Source organism: Anolis carolinensis, unplaced genomic scaffold, assembly GCF_035594765.1.
Source record: "Anolis carolinensis isolate JA03-04 unplaced genomic scaffold, rAnoCar3.1.pri scaffold_8, whole genome shotgun sequence".
NCBI lineage: Eukaryota > Metazoa > Chordata > Lepidosauria > Squamata > Dactyloidae > Anolis > Anolis carolinensis.
The window spans coordinates 23,778,251-23,803,005 of record NW_026943819.1 but is presented as its reverse complement, the minus strand read 5'-3'; the positions used below and the strand labels follow the sequence as shown (position 1 = coordinate 23,803,005).

At 40.7% G+C, this 24,755-nt stretch overlaps 1 protein-coding gene across 1 annotated transcript in view; it reads left to right on the top strand.

Moving 5' to 3' along the window:
* Positions 1-24,378, top strand: part of adamts15 (ADAM metallopeptidase with thrombospondin type 1 motif 15) — a 36,304-nt gene extending 11,926 nt beyond the window's left edge. Inside the window, exons 2-8 of the mRNA XM_062960891.1 lie at positions 8,303-8,435; positions 14,349-14,516; positions 16,372-16,655; positions 16,991-17,168; positions 18,765-18,946; positions 20,064-20,239; positions 22,011-24,378. Of these exons, the coding sequence (XP_062816961.1) occupies positions 8,303-8,435; positions 14,349-14,516; positions 16,372-16,655; positions 16,991-17,168; positions 18,765-18,946; positions 20,064-20,239; positions 22,011-22,791 (1,902 nt within the window). The 3' untranslated portion in view covers positions 22,792-24,378. The remainder of the gene's footprint in view (positions 1-8,302; positions 8,436-14,348; positions 14,517-16,371; positions 16,656-16,990; positions 17,169-18,764; positions 18,947-20,063; positions 20,240-22,010) is intronic.
* Positions 24,379-24,755: the final 377 nt, after the last annotated feature.

Sequence of the window (24,755 nt, the reverse complement as noted above, 5' to 3'; positions counted from 1 at the left end):
TGTTTCAGGAAAGAAACATGGAGACAGATTGAGGAATTCAGTAGCTTTCTCATTCTATCTCTTGAGAAGCAGAAAGGATGATCTTGGTGATGAATGAATTTAGCTGCCTCTCATAACTCACTTGACACTGCGAGACAAGAGAGAGAAAGAGATAAATTCCTTCTGTGGTTGATGGAAAGCAGCACTGGGAAAACCGTTCCTTCGGAATGTCTGCCAAGGCTTTCCCCTTCACTGGCACTCACTGAGTGATTTATGTCTTATCTTCAGAAGAGATAAGGCCTCAATACCCCAAAGGTACCAGATCCTGACTGATCTTGGAAGCTAAGCAGGGTCAGCACTGGGTAATACTTGGATTAGAGATCACCAATAGTGCTGAGCAAAGGAAGAGAAATGCTTTTGCACTGTGGTGTTGGGGAAAAATTCTGAGTGTGCCTGAACTACAAGAAGATCCAACCAGTCCATACTCCAGGAAATAATGCCCGACTGCTCACTGGAGGGAAGGATATTAGAGTCAAAGATGAAGGACTTTGGCCACATAATGAGAAGACAGGAAAGCTTGGAGAAGAATAAACAACAACAAAAAACAGTGCTGTAGGTTATATTTCACAGGAAGAAACTGGCAGTCACTTCTGAATAATCCTTGCCTAAGACAATCCTATGAAATACAATATACATACCATAAGTCAACTTGAAGGCATGCATAAACCAGCAGGCATTCAGGCCTTTGCAACTAGTACCCTGTGTCAGGAGTTGTCAGGATGGGACTTTCTCTTCCCAGCTTCTTGGCTCCCCTTCAATTCATATGGTTCACCAAACTCTAAAGCTTAGTTTGCTTTCAATGGGAGGTCCTAGATTTGTCCAAGAGCGCCATTGCAATGTTCTAACAAACAAGCAGACAGCATGACATTCTGGCTAATTCCTTGCATAGGGGTCAAACAATTTTGCAGGTCGGCAAAGATACAAATGTTTGGGTGCCCGGGCTGTGGTGCAGGCTGGGGAGCAGCCAGCTACAGCAAGCTGCAACAAATCACTCTGACCAAGAGGTCATGAGTTCGAGGCCAGCTCGGAGCCTGCGATTGTCTGTCTTTGTTCTATGTTAAGGCATTGAATGTTTGCCTTATACAGTAGAGTCTCACTTATCCAAGCTAAATGGGCCGGAAGAAGCTTGGATAAGCGAATATCTTGGATAATAAGGAGGGATTAAGGAAAAGCCTATTAAGCATCAAATTAGGTTATGATTTTACAAATTAAGCACCAAAACATTATGTTATACAACAAATTTGACAGAAAAAGTAGCTCAATATGCAGTAATGCTATGTAGTAATTACTGTATTTACTAATTTAGCACCAAAATATCACGATATATTGAAAACATTGACTACAAAAATGGCTTGGATAATCCAGAAACTTGGATAAGCGAGGCTTGGATAAGTGAGACTACTGTATGTGTAATGTGATCTGCCCTGAGTCCCCTTCGGGGTGAGAAGGACAGAATATAAATACTGTAAGTAAGTAAATAAATAAATAAATAAATGTTTGCAGAAAGGGGTTAATTATAGTGATTAATTGTTAAAATAAGCAATTTAATCTAATTAACATCTAAATTATCCATATGTTACATTGCTATTTGTATTTTAAGTTAAGTGTCTGCACTGAAAACTTTACCAGAATGAAATGGAAACATATTTTCTCCTCTTACTACTTCTCCATCCTTGTTTTGTGTTTGATAGAAAAGGGAAAAGCTACATGATTCTTTTAAAAACATATTTCACATCCATCCTTAAAATGGGGTGGTATGGAGGAGGATCATTTACTGACAGGGCTGATCTGAAAAGTTTCGAACACACATCATCCCACTGGAACTCCTCTTCAGTCAGTGGTTTTAATGTTGTGACCTAAAGAGTGTAGTTCCTCGATCTTGAGGGACTAAAAGAAAGCAAGAAGCAATTTTGCAAAAAATCCAGGAGAGTTAGGCTTTGGGAAAAGAACCAGCTGGGAAATGTAATAATTCTTGGCACTTCGGCAAGGTCTCTCATGTAACAATTTAATTAAGTTATTTCTGGAATTTAGTTAATGCCGAAATTCTAACTTCAAGTCAATCAAATAATTTAAAACATAAATTTACGTAAGTTGACCCTTCTTGTTAGAAAATTCATAACCCAACTGATAAATGAATTGGTTTAATGAAATTGTTGCTGTAACAGTGTGCTGCTAGCCTTTTTTAAAATGAGAAAAACAGTCTGGAAAGCTGGCGCCTAGAAGGAAAGGACCTGTAAAAAGTGAGAGGATGCGCTGTATTTTCCCAAACTACTATTTCTCCATTCCAAACTTTTCCTGTGCCAGGCATCCAGTAAGTGACATAATGATGGCATAAGTTCAACTGAATGCCATACTAAGTCCCTCTAGTTGTGGTTGCAGGGTTGAAATAATTTACTGAACTTCTACAATGACAAATCTTTCATTTTAACTGACAGGGCATATCGTCCACAGCCATTTAGTGACTGCTTGAGAGCACAAAGCATTGGCGAAAGATCTGGCTGTGTCCCTATTGCCAGATAAAGAGCAATGGCATCATCTGCCAAGATATCTAGAGGTCTTGAGAGATAATGCCATTGTCCTGCTTCTGATTATAGGGACATTAAATGACCACAAAGAAGGGAATTCTGCAGTAAAAACTAAGGCTGGGACAGTTAGGGGAAAATGTAGTCTAGTTCTGTGTTCAGGACTTCTACACATGGTCTCTGCAATGCAAAGTTTTGCTTCATCTTTCAAACCAATCGTTGCTCAGCATCATGGAGAGCATTTCACACTCCATGATTATAACATTATAATTCCACTTTCCTTCATCCATATCTTGTGGAATCCTAGGTTATACAGTTTAGGGAAAAATAACAACAACAACAACAACAACAACAACATCACACAGTCCTAGACACTTGGGAAGTGTTCAACTTGTGATTTTGTGATATGAAATCCAGCATATCTATCTTGTTTGCTGTGTCATAAAATAATAATAATAATAATAATAATAATAATAATAATAATAATTATTATTATTATTTTATTTTTATACCCCGCCCCATCTCCCCGAAGGGACTCGGGGCGGCTCACATGGGGCCAAGCCCAGGCTAAACAGGCAATGTAAAAACACAACAATAAAACAAATCAATTAACAATAAAACAGATTATAAAACTAATAAGGTCACATAAAATATACACACTTTGATAAAAAGTTGCTGAGAATTCTCAGCCAATGAACAATAGCGTTTCACTGAATTGCAAACCCTAGTATTCAATCCTTCAGTAATGGATACTCTGGGTTGTTGTATGTCTTTCGGGCTGTGTGGCCATGTTCCAGAAGTATTCTCTCCTGACGTTTCGCCCACATCTATGGCAGGCATCCTCAGAGGTTGCCCGAAAGACATACAACAACCCTGTGATCCCGGCCATGAAAGCCTTCGACAACACATTCATACTCTGGGTTGTTTGTTACCTGGCTGCCACCTGAATTATCTGTGATTTTGTTATATGTGTGTAAAAAAAGTGCTGCTACATCCTGTCCAGAGACCTTTGCAAAACCTATCACACTTAATTTCACTTGTTCTGGATGCTGGCCTACAAACTAAGTAGCTGCTTCTTAAACCCACACCATCTGATAATATAGGCTTCCTCTTAAGAACCAGTATTTGCCTAATGGGAGAAATTTCTTTTTGGCTCACTACAAAGTTTTCTTTCCGCTTCCTTTTTAAAAAAGATTGTGCCAGATTATCTAGCATCCGCCACAAAGGAGCAAGTGGAGCCTGCAGTGATGCAGTTTGCAGAAAGACAATGGAAGCTGTCCGGTTTCCCTGTCCAGATTGCTGGATGTTTGAGATTAGCATCCAGAAAGAAAAAAAAGAAAGTGAACATGGAGACACTGGGGCTGCAGTTTCTGTAGTAAACTGGGCTATGGTTTACTACTGAGGCAGAAGCTTTTTATGTACAAAGACCCTATAAAGGGACAGCTCGTGGCTTCCATGTTAGTGGAATAGTGGTCCTGCTTCAGGTTTTCATCTAGCTAGACTTTAAAGTAACAGTCCAAGGTGGTGAACCCAATCCCTTATCTTAGACTGGGGGCCTGGGAGAGCGACCAGTAGCCAGATGACAACAGGAACAGAGGAATCTTTCCCTGGAATCCCCAGTGGCTAAGAAATGATGTTTTGGTTGAGGGAGGGGAGTTCAATTTAGTTTTCATCTGGCATTGCAGAGCTTGAGAGGAAAAAAAAACATTGCACAAGGAGGTACTGGTTACCTTCTTGCACAACAGCTGTAAAAGTACTGACGTGTGTGGTCCTTGGTTGCAGAAGTCTACATCACAAAGAGGATCCCAATCTTAGTTATTTTTTGATATTAAAAATAACTAATGTCAAATAACTTGTTACTTTTAATTAGTTGGTTCCTAGCTCTGCTGACCACACAACATAAGAGCAACTGATGACCAGACACGGTGGCTCCTGACCCCTTTGATTTATTGCTATTATGGATTGGGCCGTTCTAACTTCTGCCCTGTTCCATGATATTTATGGCCAAGTTGGATAGGTCCCAGCTGTTCATACCATGAGCATCTTCATCTTGGATTCCTCCAGCATTTGGTGAGATCCCAAAAGATGATAAAGGTGAAATATGTTGCTCAAGCCTTCCTGAAAAGATTAATGTTCCTGTGTTTAAAATTTGTCAACCATTTGTCTTCTTCTCTCACCTCCTCTTCCTTGACCTTCTTGTGTGGGTGCAGTTCAGAGGAGATCCACCTCACAGGAAAGAAGGAAACCACATTTGTCTCTGATAGAGAGAATCACATCCAAGGACGGCAATCAGAGGATGGTTCCAGGACAGCAGATTATTTGTATTTTTACTGGCAGGGATGGGGAGATTTGTATGGACCTTTTTCTGGTTCATGTGCCCAAATAGCTTGGCTTTAAGTACAGTGTACTTCTGAGTACTACATAGTACATGCCTGAGTTGGGAGCTATGGTTTGTAAAAGTAACTTTTTCAAACTCTAGCATTTTGAAACACTTCTGCTTTTATGGGACATGAGCCATAACCAGTCTGCTTTTGGAACCAGCTGTTTTCCTGTGTCAAAAATTGAATAGAGATGTCATAGTCTCATAGCCCGGGGCTGTGGCGCAGACGGGAGAGCAATGAGTCACTGACCAGGAGGTCATAAGTTCGAGGCCCGCTCGGAGCTATGTTTGTTTGTCTTTGACCTGTGTTAAAAAGGCATTGAATGTTTGCCTAATATGTGTAATGTGATCCGCCCTGAGTCCCCTTCGGGGTGAGAAGGGCGGAATATAAATGATGTAAATAAATAAATAAATAAATAAATAGTCTGGAAAACATCAGTAGGGTGTACCAGTGTTCAAGGTGGGGAGATGAACTAGCTCCCCACTCCTAGGTTATCACCATTTAAATATGCCTTGTCTTGCTACTTAAGGGTCAACTCCCTGCTTAAAGTTGAGAAAGGACCCAGAAGATTTTGGAGGCCAGTTTTGGGCAAAACAGCAATGCTCCATTTTGCCTTCTAAACCCAACTGCTGCACCCTCTGCATCAGACCATACTGAGGAATCGTGAAACATGACAGCATGTGTTCCTGTTTTAAACGTTTTTTCAGCTCTCCAAGGATATGTCTTGGAGCTGTTCCTGTTGCTCTTTCAATGAGAGGATATGGAAGCAATTTGGAGTGCACAAATAAAGGCACTGCCCTCACTCAGGCTTGTGGACTGGCCTCTGCAGGCAACATCTGGAGGCCATGATGTCAGACCTGGCTCCTGAGCAAGAGCAAGAGGGCTTATCGCTTAAGATGAGGATGTGGCAGAAAGCCCCTGTGATGTTTCTGGCATTGGGATCAGCCATTCCTGTCTTTTCCAGCTGTGCCGGTCATTGCCTTAAACATTCATTGCTATGTGACGAGAGTCCAGTAACTGTAGGAAAGCCAGCTAACCTTAAGAATTCTATTTGAATTCTCTTGAATTGCCTCAGCTAATCTATTGAGCACCTCACATATACTGAGCTAACATCCCACCACTGAATGCTTGAAGCATGGCTGACAAGAAAGACTGGGAGTTCTATCAGTCATACATTATCAAAGAGCTGGAGAATCTTCCATTGGGGTGACGGAAGGGCTTCCTAATGTTGAAAGCAAAGCCATTTCTCTTACTTCTTTCTGGCACCGTGAATTTTCTGTCCTCTGCCCAGTTCTTTAAATGCTTTTCCAGCCCCGTCTCCTGTGTCCACACCACAGAGCCGATCATCCTTCCTCCTCTGTGTTTCTGCTGTGGGAGATCTTTTTTCTCTGCCAATTCAACCAAAGGCATCTGTGTCCAGGAGAGCTCTGTGTACTTGAGTTATTTCACAGTTACATCTAGCGGATCCTAGAATAACAGGTTTGCCATTCAAGTTGACCCCACAGATTACGTTATCAGATGTACAGCAAAGCTAGGATGTTCTGAGTGTATATGTCAAGTGTGAATACAACAGGCAGGGATTTGCAGGCAGATAGGCAACAAGTGGAGAAGATACAGCGCTTCTGAGGTCATTGGGTTCCTGCAAACTAAAGAAGAGTCAGTTTGGGGCCCAAAGCAGCTCAGAATTGATTTGGACTGCAGCAGTTTTGTCCCCACAACCTCCAACTCACTAATTTTTTTTGTTGTAATGGCTATGTCAGTGTGTCTCAGAGTGTACAACAGGGGTCAAAATTGGCCCTTTCTGCTGTTGCTCATCCTTGTCATAGAGGGACATTTATTTATTTCCAAAAACATTTATATCCCGCCCTTCTCACCCGAAGGGACTCAGGCAACACAATTGGCAACAATTCGATACCTACACATAATTAAAACATAGCAATGAAAATCCAATTACAACAATTAAAACAATATAAAAATATGTTAAAAATGTAACTGTTCATGGTTTACTTTGAAAGTATTATTATCAATTTCATAGCTGATTTGGGGAGTTGGAAGCAGAGAGAGCAACCTGCCAAAGTCTGGAGGAAGGCAAAATGGTCCCTGGACTGTTAGAAGTTGCCCATCCTCAGTATAATTTGTGAAATTGCCTTTGGCATTAGTCTGAATGTAGTCATGCTTTGGCCTTTAAAGCATAACCGTTTGCACTGAACCTCAGTAAAAACACATCTGTTTTCAGCTGTCACCCGCCCACCCATTTTCGGGACTAAGTCATATTATAGTAGTAGCACCAGAAATCCTCAGCTTAGTGTTCATGTGTTGAGCTACAGGACAGTCAGGTTGCAGCATTTCTCTAAGGAGTGAAGGGTTCCTGGGTATCACGTTGTCCTTGCCCTCTATGTTAGGCTCTTGGCTCTTTATGGAAAGGACTGCAAGGACTTCTTCAGATTGGCATGGCTTTGCCTGAGCAAGGCCACTCTTTTCTGTGATCCTGGCTTTTAGCTCCAGTTTTTGGGTTGGACCATCCAGCTTTTACTGCCTGCAAAACTCTTTTTCTTTTCTTGGCTGTTGCTTGACATCTCTCTCAGCTCAGCTCTGATACCTTTTCAGCATGAGATGAGCTTTTTCAGTAGAGCTCAGCACGTTGAACTTGCCTTGAGAATGGTTCACCATGACTGTGGGAAATGGGAAAGGGCCTTCTAAAATGTGGGCAAGCAAGAGTTCAGACTTGGAGCGTTTTCAAATTACATAGTTATAGCAACTTGATTGCATTTGACTTCCATGGCTGCATCCTATGATAGCTTTGGATTCGTAGTTTAGGATGGGATATTAAAAATACTCAGACATCACCAAGTGCATACCCTAAGATTCCAAAAAAAAAACTAAGCAATGGCCATTTAAGTGGAACTTTTAGTGCCCATAGTTCTCTTGTCTTGAGCAAAACCTATCCTGTTGACTGTTCCTTCCCTTCCATCTAGGTCTTGGCTTGACTAACTGTAATTCTTGCATACAGAATCAGCTGCATATGAATGAAATTGTTATACACACATCACAGAATCAATAAGACCTGTGGGGTATCCTCTAGGCCAGTGGTTCTCGACCTGTGGGTCCCCAGGTGTTTTGCCCTACAACTCCCAGAAATCCCAGCCAGTTTACCAGTTAGCATCATCAGCGGCAACACCTCTTTGGGACTATAAGTCCCAGAATGTTCCAGCTAACATGGCAAATGACTATGGTGGATGGGGATGTGGGAATCTGTAATAAAAAAAGCAGTATTTCCAAGCTGTGACAACTCAACCCTTGTGTAACATTTCTCTTCCTTTTTTGCATTGAGACTAAGATGCAATCCTTTCTTTATGGCAGGACTTGTGTGGAGCTACAACCTGTGACACCTTGGGAATGGCAGATGTTGGCACCATGTGTGACCCGAAACGCAGCTGCTCAGTCATTGAAGATGATGGCCTTCCCTCCGCTTTTACCACGGCCCATGAGCTGGGTAAGGAATGACTTTGGAAAAGAGGGAGAATGGGGCAGACGTTGGTAATATCCATACTATTTAATCTTCACAAGGACAACTCAGTCAAACAACAGGTTGCTCAGGCCTGACCTAGATCTACCACAAACAGGATGTTTTCGGGTTATAGAATTCCCTAAATTTCAAGTGATATAGGGATGCAAAACATTGGGAATGGCAGTCAGTACAAAGCTTCTTGGTTGGCTCAATGAAATATAAACACATAGCGATTGGCCAGAAATGCAGAACTTTAGTTGCACTTCATTCCCTATTTCTAGCTCTAATGTCAGTTCCACATCCTGATCATGGGGACTTTAGGTTCAAGAGGACATCTCCTCCGAGCTTGGATTATAATTTAACTGCCTGAGGGATAGGACAAGACATAGGAAATGCTTTAGAGCCAGTCCAGATTGTTTGTCCATCTAGTCCAGTATTGTCAACTCTGGTCAGAGCTTTTCTGGATTTTAGGCAGGAGGAGGGGTTATTTCCGATCATTAGTACATGATTCAGAAAAACATGTCATCCAAACTGAGATGGAACCTGGGACCTGTTGCATGTAAACAAGCATTTTACCAATGATCTGTGCCTTTCTTGAAGTAAAGAGGCAGATACAACCTCTCTGTGTATTCACTGAGATCTGTCTATGCCAGAGAGAAAGAATGGTGTTGGATCTGTGGATGTTGAGAGTTTCGATCTCCAAAATATTGCTCCATTTCTTTATGTGTTTCATCCAACTGTTGCATGTTGCAGGTCACAACAGGGTTGGGTGAAACACATAGAGAGATGGAGCAATAGTTTGGAGATCCAAACTCTCAACATCCACAGGTCCAACACCATTCTTTCTTCCAGGCACAGAACCACAGATTTCAATGTTTATAATGCTTGTAATGCCAATGTTTATAATGTTTATAATGCCAAGTTTTAAAAACTTTCTTTGTGTTTACAAATACATTACAACTTGTACCTTCAGTATGCTTCTAACACGATAAATAAATAATCCAACTCTGTTGTAGCGGCCAACCAATCATGGCCTGTACGTTGCCTTTGCCCAATTTTGCATGCTCCCTTTCAAATGTTGGCCGAACATCTCTACATCATTCTGTGGCTAAGGAAGTAGCCACTTAACTCAAAGCCACAGCAAAAAGACAGGCACCATGTCTGCGGTGACTACCTGGGCAGCAGATTTCCTTAGGATAGTGAAGCTGGTGACAATTGATTCCTTTTCTTCCCTCTTCCTTTCTTTGCTAAAAAAAACCCCACACAAAATAAATCCTCTTGATCCATAATTAGGAGGGAGACAAGCATGTTGTTTAAAATAGAATAGTTCATTTAGATTCATTAAAATAGAATGGTTCATTCAGGAAGTTTAAACAATAACAAATGCATCAAGAAGAGTCGTCTGGGGAAACTCCCCTCTGGGTGCATACATAGCGTTGGGAAGTTACTTTTTAGAATCACATCTCCCATACTTTCCACCAGCAGGGCCAAGATCTGTACTTGAAGCTTATAGATGTTGTAGCCCATAATTAACTTTGGTAAGCTCTCTTTCTCTGAGTGAAAGAGACAGGAAGACCACGTAAAGCCAGCATTTTAGTCCCAGTGCTGCAGGGAGGTTTGACTGGAACTGCTGGAAAACAGCTGTTAGGAAGTCAAACAAGCCCAAGCTGGAGAAAGCTCTCTCCTGGCTCTGCTATAGCTTCGTTTCCCAGACTCCAGAAATCCTAAAATAACATGTCACGGCCAGGATGCATTCGATACACACCTAGATCCGGAAAAAACCTAGTGCCAGATTGTCAACAGGATTTAAAGCCAAATTGCCTGACTTTTTATTTGGAAAACAGGAAAAGACTCAGGGTTTCTGATTAGCATCAGAAGAAATCCTCCATTCCCAAACTTGATTCGGAAGCTGTCCCACTGACCAAAATGGGATCAGTTCAGCATTGGATTTTTACTGTCTCACCATTTTTTATTTTATTTATTTATTTACAGCATTTATATTCCGCCCTTCTCACCCCGAAGGGGACTCAGGGCGGATCACATTACATATATAAGGCAAACATTCAATTCCTTTTAACATAGAACAAAGACAAGACAAACATAGGCTCCGAGCGGGCCTCGAACTCATGACCTCCTGGTCAGAGTGATTCTTTGCAGTGATTCATTGCAGCTGCTCTCCAGCCTGCGCCACAGCCCGAGCCCATTTTTGTTTTTGTCACTTGCGAGTCACTTGTGTATTGGAAGCTGAGCATCTCTTATCTGGAATTCCAAAATCTGAAATATCCCAAAATCATTCAAATGGTGACAAATTTTGGTTAATGCACAACACTATTAAAAATATTATATGAAATTATTTTCAAGCTTTGTACATAAAGTGTATATGAAATTAAAGCTTTGCAATGGGATCACTTTGCTTGGCTGCGGCAGGGCCTCAAATAACATGCACTTTTTCATGTGCAAATGAAGCCAGTCAAAACAATGATTTGATGTCTGTGGTGGCATGAATGGTACATTTGGCAGTGTTAACGCTTTCAAAAACATTTATATGTAGTCTAATAGGCAGAAAATGAAGGCTTGTTCTAATAGCACCTGTTTGCCCATAAAGAATAATACAGCAGAAGGTGTGATGGTTGGTAGTTTTGGAGTGTAGGGTAAGAAAACCAAAAGAAATAAAATCCAAACATGGTACTAAAGAGAGAAATTGTCGAAGTTGTATTAAAGGAAAGGGATAACAACATGTTTTCATCTTCTCTTTCTCAGAATAATAGAACCAGTGGTGCTCAGTGACTTCCATGTTTATAGCATGATCAATCCACTTCAATTTCCCCCATAACTTTCAAGGAACTATCCGAGGTGCTGAACTGGTTCTCCAAATAGTCTCAGTATTGTGGATAGCTCCTCTAAAGTTTGAAATAAAACCTAGAATAGGTTCATTGCACCCTGATATGGAAGCCACCAAGTGATTTCAGCAGCATATTTAGGAGATAAATAAATTCACATTATTATTTGGTGGAATATGGGAATAGCTAGAGCCCTGGATATCTTTGAAAGTGGATTTAGATTAAGTCATGGTGGAAAAATTGGCTCAGTGATTGCTAGATGTCAGGAAGACTATATGCTCTCTTGAGCTTCAGAGACAGAATGCTAATAAAAACGTTGTTGCTAGAGAACAACAGTGTTTATGTAAGTTGTTGTCTACATGGCATTCACTTGAGCATTATTAGAAACAGGATATGGTATCCGAAAGGTCTTTAGTCTGATCCAGCTGAACTTCTAAACATTATATAGGACTTCCTGGTGAAATAGCTGTTTAATAGTTTTGGCGGGTATTGTGAGCTCTCTCATTTGAGATCTTTTAATAGATGGCAATATCTCAAGAAAATTTTAACTACAGTAGAGTCTCACTTATCCAAGCTAAACGGGCCGGCAGAAGCTTGGATAAGCGAATATCTTGGATAATAAGGAGGGATTAAGGAAAAACCTATTAAACATCAAATTAGGTTATGATTTTACAAATTAAGCACCAAAACATCATGTTATACAACAAATTTGACAGAAAAAGTAGTTCAATATGCAATAATGTTATGTTGTAATTACTGTATTTATGAATTTAGCACCAAAATATCACGATATATTTGAAAACATTTGACTACAAAAATGGCTTGGATAATCCAGAAACTTGGATAAGCGAGGCTTGGATAAGTGAGACTCTACTGTATTTCTTCCTGGAAGGTAAGGGGTTGGACCAGATGACCCTTATGGTCCTCCCAACTCAATAGTTCTTCTATGTTTAAGAATGACATGCAGTAGGACAGGTGCCTGCAGGAGTATTCACATCTCAACATGTCAGCTCTGTTGTTGGGTTTAATCCAAATGCTTTGGCCAACTTTGAACTGAGTAAAATTTATTTTAGGTCTAATTTCTAACAGGGGACTGTTCAGCTGTTCCCAGCGTATCAGACATCTGCTTTCAGATGTTCAGAAGAAGCCCAAATATTGGGAACATGGGCAAGAGGACCACGGCTGTATGAATAAGGACATCATTTCTCTCTGCTCCTCCCCCATTTCCACTTCTCCCCCAGTTTCTCGAGTTTCCTTCCCATGTCTTTTGGAAGGGCGAGTGTCCACACACAAAGCAGATGGTGTGAATCTTGGCCAGCAAATTGCTGGCTTGCTGACTTTTGCTGGCAAGGGCTGCGTGCATCTGTTGTAACTTTTCCTGCCTTTGGGGGCAATCTCCTTGAGAATCCAGCAAGCAGCGCAGCCAGGAAGGAGACTCGGAAGGAGCAACAAATGCGCTGCAGGCATTTCCAGGACCAATCAGCCTCATAAGAACTAAAAGTGTCTTTTATGGGTTGTTAAAAGGAAGGGTATAGTTGTGAAGAAAGGCAGGTAGGCCTGTCCAGTTTATGACCCACCAGATCAAACACATTCCAACAGATGTATTTTGTGGCCTGCCAGGTTACTGACATCCCTTCCATATGTCTTGCCAATTGGTGCCTTTGAAACATGTGCATCATATATCCTATGTTAAAAGAGCTGTAATGGCAAAACAAAAGGAAATAAAAAAGACATAGAAAAAGAGATGAAAAGACATCTCTTTAGTGCAGGAGTCCCCAAACTAAGGCCCGGGGGCCGGATGTGGCCCTCCAAGGTCATTTACTTGGCCCCCGCCCTCAGTTTTATAATATAATATTTTTATATCAGTTTTAATAATATAATATATTGTATATACATATAATATTGATAATGATCTTATGTTATACAATATAATACTGACAGTAATACCATACAATAATATTAATTATCTGTATATATAAAAGAGTGATGGAATCCTGGCACCGGGCAAAACAACAAAACTAAATACCCCCCAACCTCGAAATTTCACAACACAATCCATCATCCACACCTCGAGGTTGAAACCACAAAATATCACATCACGAGCCTCCACAGGGCCTAAAAAACCCCAAAAACCGGAGCTATTCAGTGCAATTCCAATGGGCCACAGCAACGCGTGGCAGGGCACAGCTAGTATGTTATATCTTGCATATTATATAATAGTATAGTGGTATAGTTCAATATAGTAATATATAATGCTAATATTGTGTTATGCTAATAATATAATATATTGTATGTACATATAGCTGCTCTGAGTCCCCTTCGGGGTGAAAAGGACGGGATATAAATGTAGTAAATAAATGCAATAAATAAATAATTAATTTTAGACTTAGGTTCGGCCAAAGTCTGACATGACTTGAAGGCACACAACAACAACAACAATCCTAATTAACTTGACTATCTCATTGGCCAGTAGCAGGCCCACACTTTCCATTGAAATCCTGATAGGTTTATGCTGGTTAAAATTGTTTTCATTTTTAAATATTGTATTCTTTCGTTGTTATTGTTGTTGTTGCACTACAAATAAGACATATGCAGTATGTATAGGAATTTGTTCGTTTTTTTTTCTTTTCCAAATGATAATTCGGCCCCTCCACAGTCTGAAGGATTGTGGACCGGCCCTCTGCTTAAAAAGTTTGGGGATCCCTGCTTTAGTGCCTGCTGTCAACTATATAAAACCTAAGTTCTTACCCAAATTCCAGTGCTTGCAAAGTTATCTTTTTGGATCACAACTCCCAGAATCCCTAAGACAGCATGCCCACTAGATTAGAGGGTTCTAGTGGTTGTAATTCCTCAAGAGAGATGTTTTCCAAGCTGTTCCAAATTCAAGATGCATACCACCAGACCAGCAAAACATTTTTATTCACCCCTTCCAGCTTTCCCTCCAAGCCTCCATGAGAAATTATCAGTGAAGACCTTTGGCCATTGATAATTTCATTGACACAAAGCTGTCTGCCTGCTTCCTCTGTGATTTTTAATTGAACACTCTTTGTCTTTCTAGGGCACGTATTCAACATGCCCCATGACAATGTGAAGGTCTGCGAGGAGATCTTTGGCCGGCTGAAAACCAACCACATGATGTCTCCCACCCTGATCCAGATTGACCGCACCAACCCATGGTCAGCTTGCAGTGCGGCCATCATCACTGACTTCTTGGACAGTGGACATGGTGAGCAGGGGATTGGATGTAGATATGTGAAAGGAGATCAAGGACAAGGGAGATCTATAGGGACAATATCTCCTGGCATATTTTTTTTTACTATCAACATGCACAAAACTAGCAAATAAATAGGTAATATTTTACACCAAGAGGGCTTTAGATGATTAGAAATGCAAAGTCTAAATGCTGCTCTGAATAGCATGTGGTTTTAACTCTGAGTATGTTTTAATGGATTTAAACTGTGACATTGTTAATACTGTTTGTACAGTAGAGTCTCACTTATCCAAAACTCGCTTATCCAATGTTCTGGATTATCCAACACATTTTTGTAGTCAATGTTTTCAATATATCATGATATTTTGGTGCTAAATTCATAAATAAAGTAATTACTACATAGCATTACTGCGTATTGAACTACTTTTTCTGCCAAATTTGTTGTCTAACATGATGTTTTGGTGCTTCATTTGTAAAATCATAACCTAATTTGAAGTTTAATAGGCTTTTCCTTAATCTCTCCTTATTATCCAACATATTCGCTTATCCAACATTCTGCCGGCCCGTTTATCTTGGATAAGTGAGACTCTACTGTATTTCATTTTGTTTTAATGTTTGCTTACTTGTATATTTTAAATTGTATGTTAATGCTTTTATGTTAAGCCGCTTTGAGTCTCCTTCGGGAGAGATAAAGTGGGGTATAAATAAATAAATAGAAGAAGAAGAAAAAGAAGTTGAAAATGTGTGACATCAGTTTGGCTGGATTCCAACTTAATTGCTTGAAATATTTTCATTTCAAATACAGTAGAGTCTCACTTATCCAACACTCGCTTATCCAACGTTCTGGATTATCCAACACATTTTTGTAGTCAATGTTTTCAAGACATTGTGATATTTTGGTGCTAAATTCGTAAATACAGTAATTACTACATAGTATTACTGCGTATTGAACTACTTTTTCTGTCAAATTTGTTGCATAACATGATGTTTTGGTGCTTTATTTGTAAAATCATAACCTAATTTGATGTTTAATAGGCTTTTCCTTAACCCCTCCTTATTATCCAACATATTCGCTTGTCCAACATTCTGCCGGCCCGTTTATGTTGGATAAGTGAGACTCTACTGTATTTCATTTTGTTTTAATGTTTGCATACTTGTATATTTTAAATTGTATACTAATGCTTTTATGTTAAGCTAAGCTGCTTTGAGTCTCCTTCGGGAGAGATAAAGTGGGGTATAAATAAGTAAATAGAAGAAGAAGAAAAAGAAGTTGAAAATGTGTGACATAAGTTTAGCTGGATTCCAACTTAATTGTTTGAAATATTTTCATTTCAAATACAGTAGAGTCTCACTTATCCAACATAAACGGGCCAGCAGAATGTTGGATAAGTGAATATGTTGGATAATAAGGAGAGATTAAGAAAAAGCCTATTAAACATCAAAATAGGTTATGATTTTACAAATTAAGCTCCAAACCATCATGTTATACAACAAATTTGACAGAAAAAGCAGTTCATTACACATTAATGCTATGTAGTAATTACTGTATTGACGAATTTAGCACCAAAATATCACAATGCATTGAAAACATTGACTACAAAAATGCGTTGCATAATCCAGAACGTTGGATAAGTGAGTGTTGGATAAGTGAGACTCTACTGTAGTTAGCTTTTGGTTGGCTTTTATATACTACCTTTCAAATGAGTTCTGTTTGAAGTTCATCTGAAAGCAAAGCTTTTGATTATCTCAGTTATCTCATCTAGCTTCATTTGTGATTGGAACATCAGATTCTGAATCTCAGCCTGAAAAAAATGTTCCACGTCCATGATGCTTTCTATTTTTTTGCTGAGTTCTTTCCTGCCTTTTCTAGGTGACTGCCTCTTGGACCAACCCACCAAGCCTATCCCATTGCCTGAAGAACTCCCCGGCACCAACTACAACCTCAACCAACAATGTGAGCTGGCCTTTGGTACTGGCTCCAAACCCTGCCCTTACATGCAGTATTGCACCAAGCTGTGGTGCACAGGGAAGGCCCGCGGCCACATCATGTGTCAGACACGCCACTTTCCTTGGGCTGATGGCACCAGTTGTGGAGAAGGAAAGTTCTGTTTGAAGGGCATCTGTGTGGAGAGACATAACATCAGTAAGTACCGGGTGAGTACCTGACTATTCTGTGCTGTGGATGTTGTTGGGGGACAGATGAGGTTCTGTTTGCAGAGGTCTAGGTTGCTGCACAATGTAGCTCCAAGTCATGCAAAGAAGTTTATAAAATGTGGGGAAAGACCCCGTTTGTTTCAGCTACGGAATTGGGGTTATGCATAATTTGCAATTTGGATATGCAGTTTTCAGGATGTGGCACATGCAAGTCCCTGGTTTTGGAGATTAAGGCTAGGAAGTGATGAAGAAATTGAGATGGGATGGTTCAGATGAAGCACTGGGGATAATGGGTGTAGGTTTCATGCCCCCTTAACCAAATCTACTCTTTTTAGGTGGATGGCAATTGGGGGAAATGGGCACCTTATGGCCAGTGCTCTCGGACCTGCGGCGGAGGAGTCCAGTTGGCCAAGCGTGAATGCAACGATCCATCTCCCACCAATGAAGGGAAGTACTGTGAAGGGATTAGAGTTAAATACCGCTCTTGTGGGCTGGACCCCTGTTCTGATTCAGGTAAGGCCCTCTTTGAAGGGAGATAGGATAGTTCAAAAAATCATAGGAAATCCATGTTGTATTTTTGAGCATCTGTATTCTATTTATTTATTTACAGTATTTATATTCCGCCCTTCTCACCCCGAAGGGGACTCAGGGCGGATTACAATGAACACATATATGGTAACCATTCAATCCCAACAGACAAACAACATACATTAGACAGACTCAGAGGCATTTTTAACATTTTTCCAGCTTCACGATTCCGGCCACAGGGGGAGCTGTTGCTTCACCATCCATTGGTGGCTGTTCTTCCTCTTCTTTTCCTCGTGAGCAGTTTTTATGGTGTTGTAGATTAGTTAAATTAGCCTCCCGCATAAAGCGTCCCTAAATTTTCCCTACTTGACAGGTGCAACTGTCTTTCGGGGCTCCATAGGTCAATAGCAAGTCGGGGCTATTAATGGTCGGAGGCTTAACCCGACCCGGGCTTCGAATTCATGACCTCTCGGTCAGTAGTGATTTATAGCAGCTGGTTACTAGCCAGCTGCGCCACAGCCCGGCGCTACAAGGAGCCCCGGTGGTGAAGTGTGTTAAAGCACTGAGCTGGAGACCGAAAGATCCCAGGTTCAAACCCCGGGAGCGGCGTGAGCGGCCGCTGTTAGCTCCAGCTCCTGCCAACCTAGCAGTTCGAAAAAATGCCAATGTGAGTAGATCAATAGGTACCGCTTCGGCGGGAAGGTAACAGCGCTCCATGTAGTCATGCCACATAACCTTGGAGGTGTCTATGGACAACGCCGGCTCTTCAGCTTAGAAATGGAGATGAGCACCAACCCCCAGAGTCAGACATGACTGGACTTAACGTCAGGGGAAACTTTTACCTTATTCTAAGCTAAGCAGACAGAACACACAGGAATATACTATTTCAAAATAAATGAGAGAAGTTGAAAAATCCTGGAGATATTGGAACCATAAATCATCCATCAATCACCTGGGCAAATGGTAGTGAAATATTGGAATGTCAGCACCAGTCAAACATTTCAGTCCATCCAGAAGCTGGTGGAGTGAAAATATTATCTCTGTTCAGGCAACCAGTCATTTTGCCTTAACCCAGGCTGAGCAACTGTGGCCCTAAAGCTGTTTGCAAATGATAATTCCCACAAGCCCCCCTGACTATCTTGGCTGGGATTGATGGGAAATCTAGACCTAGAATTCTAGGATTGCCTTAGGATGCAATCCTAACTCATCGGGATCACCAAGGGCCAGCAGAAGCTGTGTTGAGTTCACACCTCTCCCAACCCAAGTGTGCTAGAAAATGATGCATGAGGCTTACCCTTTTCATGGACTAATTTGGTGCCTGGATAAATATCCAAAATTTCATACAGTTTTCTTAGGCCAGGAATACTCAGAAGTAGTTCTGCTACTTCCTACCTTCCTACGGCACCTGGTATTCTATCCAAGTATTGACCGTCTTTAGATTCCAAGATCAGACAGGATCTGGTGCCCATGTGATGAAATACATTTTTTTTTGGGGGGGGGGGCGTATTTCTTATTTTGTGACACAACTCTAGAATATGTTTTGAAGAAACTGGACTTCTGAAAGGAATTGTTTTGTCATAGTTCCAGGAAAGAGCTTTCGGGAGGAACAGTGTGAAGCTTTTAATGGTTACAACCACAGTACAAACCGGCTCACTGCCACAGTCTCCTGGGTCCCCAAATATTCTGGAGTTTCCCCTCGGGACAAATGCAAACTCATCTGCAGAGCCAATGGAACAGGATACTTTTATGTCCTGGCACCAAAGGTGAGTGGGAATCTCTTGGTGGTGGTGATACTGGTTGCTGTCATTGTCTTCCAGATTGACACAGAATGGAGACAGAAAACTAACAACAGTGAAAAGTTAACATTATTAGTATTATCACAAAATAAAAATTGCTTTAAATCTAGGGGGGTGACTTTACATCCTTCCTAAAAGTGTAATAAGCGAGTGAATTGGTCCCATTTGCAAGTACAGTAGAGTCTCACTTATCCAAACTAAACAGGCCAGCAGAAGCTTGGATAAGCGAATATCTTGGATAATGAGGAGGGATCAAGGAAAAGCCTATTAAACATCAAATTAGGTTATGATTTTACAAATTAAGCACCAAAACATCATGTTTTACAACAAATTTGACAGAAAAAACAGTTCAATACGCAGTAATGTTATGTTGTAATTACTGTATTTACGAATTTAGCACCAAAATATCACGATATATTGAAAACATTGACTACAAAAATGGCTTGGATAATCCAGAAACTTGGATAAGCGAAGCTTGGATAAGTGAGGCTCTATTGTAGATGTAATGCTACTGTGAAATATCAATCAATCAATTTATTAATGCCCCGATCAATGGTCATATGCATTTACAGAAACAACATCAAACAAACATCTATACAAAACACTGTAAAATCCAACAGTTAAAAGTAGGATGCAAGCAGGATAAAACAGAGCATGCAAAATATACATTGTGAGGTGCAGCAGCACAAGTGCAACATGTGCTGGGAACTGCACAATTACTGGTAAAATGCCAATATAGAAGATCAGTCATTTAAAAAAACATAAGTAACAATATCAACCAAGCATCTATAGAAACACTGTAAAATTCCACAGTTAAAAGCAGGATGCATGGAGTATAAAACTTGGATAAGCGAGGCTTGGATAAGTGAGACTCTACTGTAGATGTAATGCAACTATGAAATACATTGGTTCAAAATGTTGGCTTCCATCCCTTTCGCTGCCTGTGGACATAGTGGTCACATACATTCTTCCCTTGACATCTCAGAGAGCTAAGCCAACGTGGCATGAGAAGATGGGAATGGTATATGTTCCTGTATGACCAAAGTAATATTGAATGCTTCTATCCTGCCTTGGTGATTTTCAGGTGGTGGATGGTACACCATGTTCTCCGGACTCTACCTCACTATGTGTCCAGGGGAAATGTATCAAGGCCGGTTGTGATGGGAAGCTTGGTTCCAAAAAGAAGTTTGACAAATGTGGAGTGTGTGGAGGAGACAACAAAAGCTGCAAAAAAGTCTCTGGCTTGTTCACCAAACCCATGTAAGTGATAAATGCCCCCCTCCCTACAGCCACCTAATTGCACTTTGAGGAAGACACTCAATATAAGATTCAATTTCTATTTTTCTTGGGCGAGTAGAGCAGGGAAAGATCCCTGCCTGAAATCTTGGAAGTACTTCATATGGAGATAGGTAAATTATTTATAATGGTTTACACTCCAAGGCATGACAAACAGTGAACAAGACGAGCACCCACTCCTTTAAAGCAACAGGTTGAGAATAATTGTAGTATGCATTTTGCTTCAACTTTTTAGAAGACATTACTGAATAACAGTATTTAGTCTATAATGAAAATACTAGACATTTGGTGAACAGCATTGGAAGCAAGTGAGGTGCCATTAAAAATTCTCATGATGCCTTGAGATAATGTTTTGGGGGGAGTATTCAGGGAAGTGTCAATGGTGGATCTAGGACCAATGGTCAACTCTGACTAGTTTGAAAGCTACACTTTCTAGATATTCTCCACAGAAGACCTCTTATGTGTCATGTAACTACTGTATCTACTCAAGTATAAGCCTAGTTTTTCAGCCTTTTTTTAAAGACTGAAAATGCCCCCCTTGGGTGACGGTCCTGGTCGGCTTATATTTGGGTCAGCTTATACTCGAGAATATATGGTACATTTATTATTTTTCTCTATTATTATTGGTATTATTACATTTATTATTTTTCTCTATTATTGTTGCTACTATTACATTTATTATTTTTTTCTATTATTGTTGCTACTATTACATTTATTTTACTCTATTTTTATTATTAATACATTTTTATTTCACTCTGATATTATTATTACATTTATTATTTTACTCTATTATTATATGTATTATTTTCTTGTATTAATTATTATTATTATTATTACATTTATTATTTTACTCTATTATTATTAAAATGATACATAAGCACATTTACATTGAAGAAGATGCAAATAATGATTGCATCAGAGTTGGATGGTCTTATCTTCAATTTGAGCTTTATGTAAATACAGTAGAGTCTCACTTATCCAAGCTAAATGGGCCGGCAGAACATTGGATAAGCGAATATGTTGGATAATAAGGAGAGATTAAGGAAAAGCCTATTAAACATCAAATTAGGTTATGATTTTACAAATTAAGCACCAGAACATCATGTTATACAACAAATTTGACAGAGAAAGTAGTTCAATACACAGTAATGCTATGTAGTAATTACTGTATTTACAAATTTAGCACCAAAATATCATGATACAGTGAAAACATTGACTGCAAAAATGCATTGGATAATCTAGAATGTTGGATAAGCGAGTGTTGGATAAGTGAGACTCTACTGTATTACATTTATTTTACTCTATTTTTATTATTATTAATACATTTTTATTTCACTCTGATATTATTATTACATGTATTATTTTCCTGTATTTATTATTATTATTATTACATGTATTATTTTACTCTATTATTATTAAAAGGATACATAAGCACATTTACATTGAAGAAGATGAGAATAATGATTGCATCAGAGTTGGACAGTCTTATCTTCAATTTGAGCTTTATGTAAATATTCAAAAACATTTAACTTACTGATGCCTCAATTAATGTAATTTTATTGGTATCTCTTTTTATTTCTGAAATTTACCACTCTTGGCTTATACTTGAGTCAATGTTTTCCCAGGTTTTTTTGTGGTAAAATTAGGTGCCTCGGCTTATACTCGGGTCGGCTTATACTCGGGTGTATACGGTAATTCATATCTTAGTAGCTGTTTGTTTTTTTAACCTTGAAAGGCATGGCTACAACTTCGTGGTGCTCATCCCAGCTGGTGCTTCTAGCATTGACATCAGACAGCGGGGCTATAAGGGCCTGATCAGCGATGACAACTACCTGGCTGTGAAGAATGCACATGGCAAATACCTCTTGAATGGGCATTTCATTGTCTCAGCTGTAGAAAGGGACCTCATTGTGAAAGGCAGCGTGTTGCGTTACAGTGGGACAGGGACAGCAGTGGAAAGCCTCCAGGCCTTTATGCCTGTCCAGGAACCTTTGACTATCGAAGTGTTGTCTGTTGGGAAGATGACTCCACCTCGGGTGCGCTATTCCTTCTACTTGCCCAAGGAAAGCAAGGAAGACAAGTCCTTGTACCGGAAGGACGGGAAGCGCCCGCCGGTCCTCACCAACAGCATCCTCAGCTTCTCCAATCGCTTGGACACGGGCCGGCCGGATTACAAACGGCCCTCTTACAAATGGGCCACCACCAGCTGGGAAGACTGTTCTGTCACCTGTGGCAATGGGCTGCAGAAGCGCATGGTGATGTGTCGTGACACCCTTGGCCAGCTGGCCTCCGCCTGTGATGCCACTCAGCGGCCCATCGATATCCGGATATGCGGAGACCCATGCCCCACCTGGGAGGTCTCCCCTTGGTCATCGTGCTCCAAAACCTGTGGCAGGGGGTTCAAAAGGCGGATGTTGAAATGCACAGGGCGGGGTGGCAGCCTCTTGCCCCGGGACCGTTGCAACCTCCGGAAGAAACCCCAGGAGCTGGACTTCTGCACCCTGAGGCCATGCTGACTGGGCTGGACCCATTTCTGACTTAGGTGTCATGGGCAGCATTCTGATTCTTGATGATGCAGTGGTGGAAAGTGTACAAAATAAAGATGTTAAAAAGCCTCCGGGGGGAGGGAAAGGCAGTTGACTGAATGGAGGGGCGGTGGCTGTTACATAGCACATTTCAATAAACAAAAGGATCTTAAGTGGTCATAAAGAAGAAGAGAGAGAGAGAAAGGGAGCATGTGCCAGAAAGACAAGGCTGAATAGTGGGGGTTTGGAGGATTCAGTCACTCAGTGGTAAAGCAGGAATAAACAACTACCTCGAAGCTGTCATCACCCCAAATTTTGTCACAGCCTAGTGATGTATTTTTGGGGTCTGAGGAGAAAGAAAGGCAAGACCAGAATTGGGAGATATTGCCGTCCACAGATTGGACCAAAGACAGTCATTCCTAAGAACTATGGCTCCATTTTCCCATCCTCTCCAGCATCCTAGTCTTATAGTGGACCAAAAGTAAGCACTGTTAACACCTGCCATGAAATGTAAGGTTGAACAGCTGGGACCACGTGGTACCTCCAAGGGCTGCCAGCAAGTGACCCTCAGCCCTGGTGCATTGCGGGTATCTTGGCACACACTTTACTTCTTCGTCTTGTTTGTTTTTGACTCTTGTGCTTTTATGAAGGGCTGACAACCAGTCACTGATTGGTAGCTTTAATTCTGTTAACATTTATGGACCAAACAGTATACTTCTTTTTTTAAAAAGAAAAGGTGCTTAATTCTCTTTTCTCTTGGACCTCCTTGGTTGACTTAATTGCCAATTTCCCTGTATCATACACTGTTCATGGAAGTGTGTTTCATCCCTCTTCCCTAAAAATGAGATTGAGAAGACCCAGACTCCCTCCCTCCCTGTTAAATTCTAAAACCACATGCCTTCTAAATGTGTGGTTTTGTCTGAGTGTCCCACTGCAAATTCGTGCCAAATCCCTGTGGATCTAAAATTCCCTTCATCTGCAATGTTTTGCAATTTTCCCCAACCAATTATGTACTGTGTATGCAAAATCTTTTCTGCCAACCTAGCAGTTTGAAAACATACAAATGTGAGTAGATCAATAGGTACCGCTCCGGCGGGAAGGTAATGGCGCTCCATGCAGTCATGCTGGCCACATGACCTTGGAGGGGTCTATGGACAACGCTGGCTCTTCGGCTTACAAATGGAGATGAGCACCAACCCCCAGAGTCAGACACGACTGGATTTAACATCAGGGGAAAACCATCACCTTATGCAAAATCTTAATGGTCAGGGTAGTGTTATAATAAAGATCCCTGTGTGTTACTTGAACCATTTGAGTAGGTGGTTGGGCAGCTTATTCCTGAGTAGAAATGACATTACAGCTGCTACAATGCCAGAGACCAAATCGATGGGTTTACTAAGTGATACAGAAGAGATTCCTTCTCTGCTAGGATATGGCAACCTTGTCTAGGTGCTTAACTGGTAGTGTAATATTGCATCTTAGAGTTTTCTACCTTGTTTTTTTTCTGGAATATAGTGGTTGTTACTTACAATGAGCAAAATGTGGCTCACATGTTGATTTAAGCCCAAGGCCATTTTTGTATTTTCTGGGGTTTTCCCAGACCCCCTACTCCCCAAGCAAAGCAAAACTATAAGTCTCAGGAGGAGTGATTTCATGCTAGAAAAGTGGTTCTCAACCTGTTTGAACTAAAACTCCTAGAAATTTTAACAACTGGTGTACTGGTTGAGATTTCTGGGAATTGTAGGCCAAAACACTTGGGGACTCACAGGTTGAGAACCACTGTGTTAGAAGAAGATGCAAGCGCATTGGAAGGGGGAGATCTCGTTTTCTTTTGATTGACTGGAAATGAAGTTCTGATTGCTTCCAGGTTTGAAATAAAAGGAGGAGAATTGACATTTTTGAAAAAGGATGCAGCTGTAACAGGTGGCAGAGGGACCTAAAGAGCCCTTAGGCTG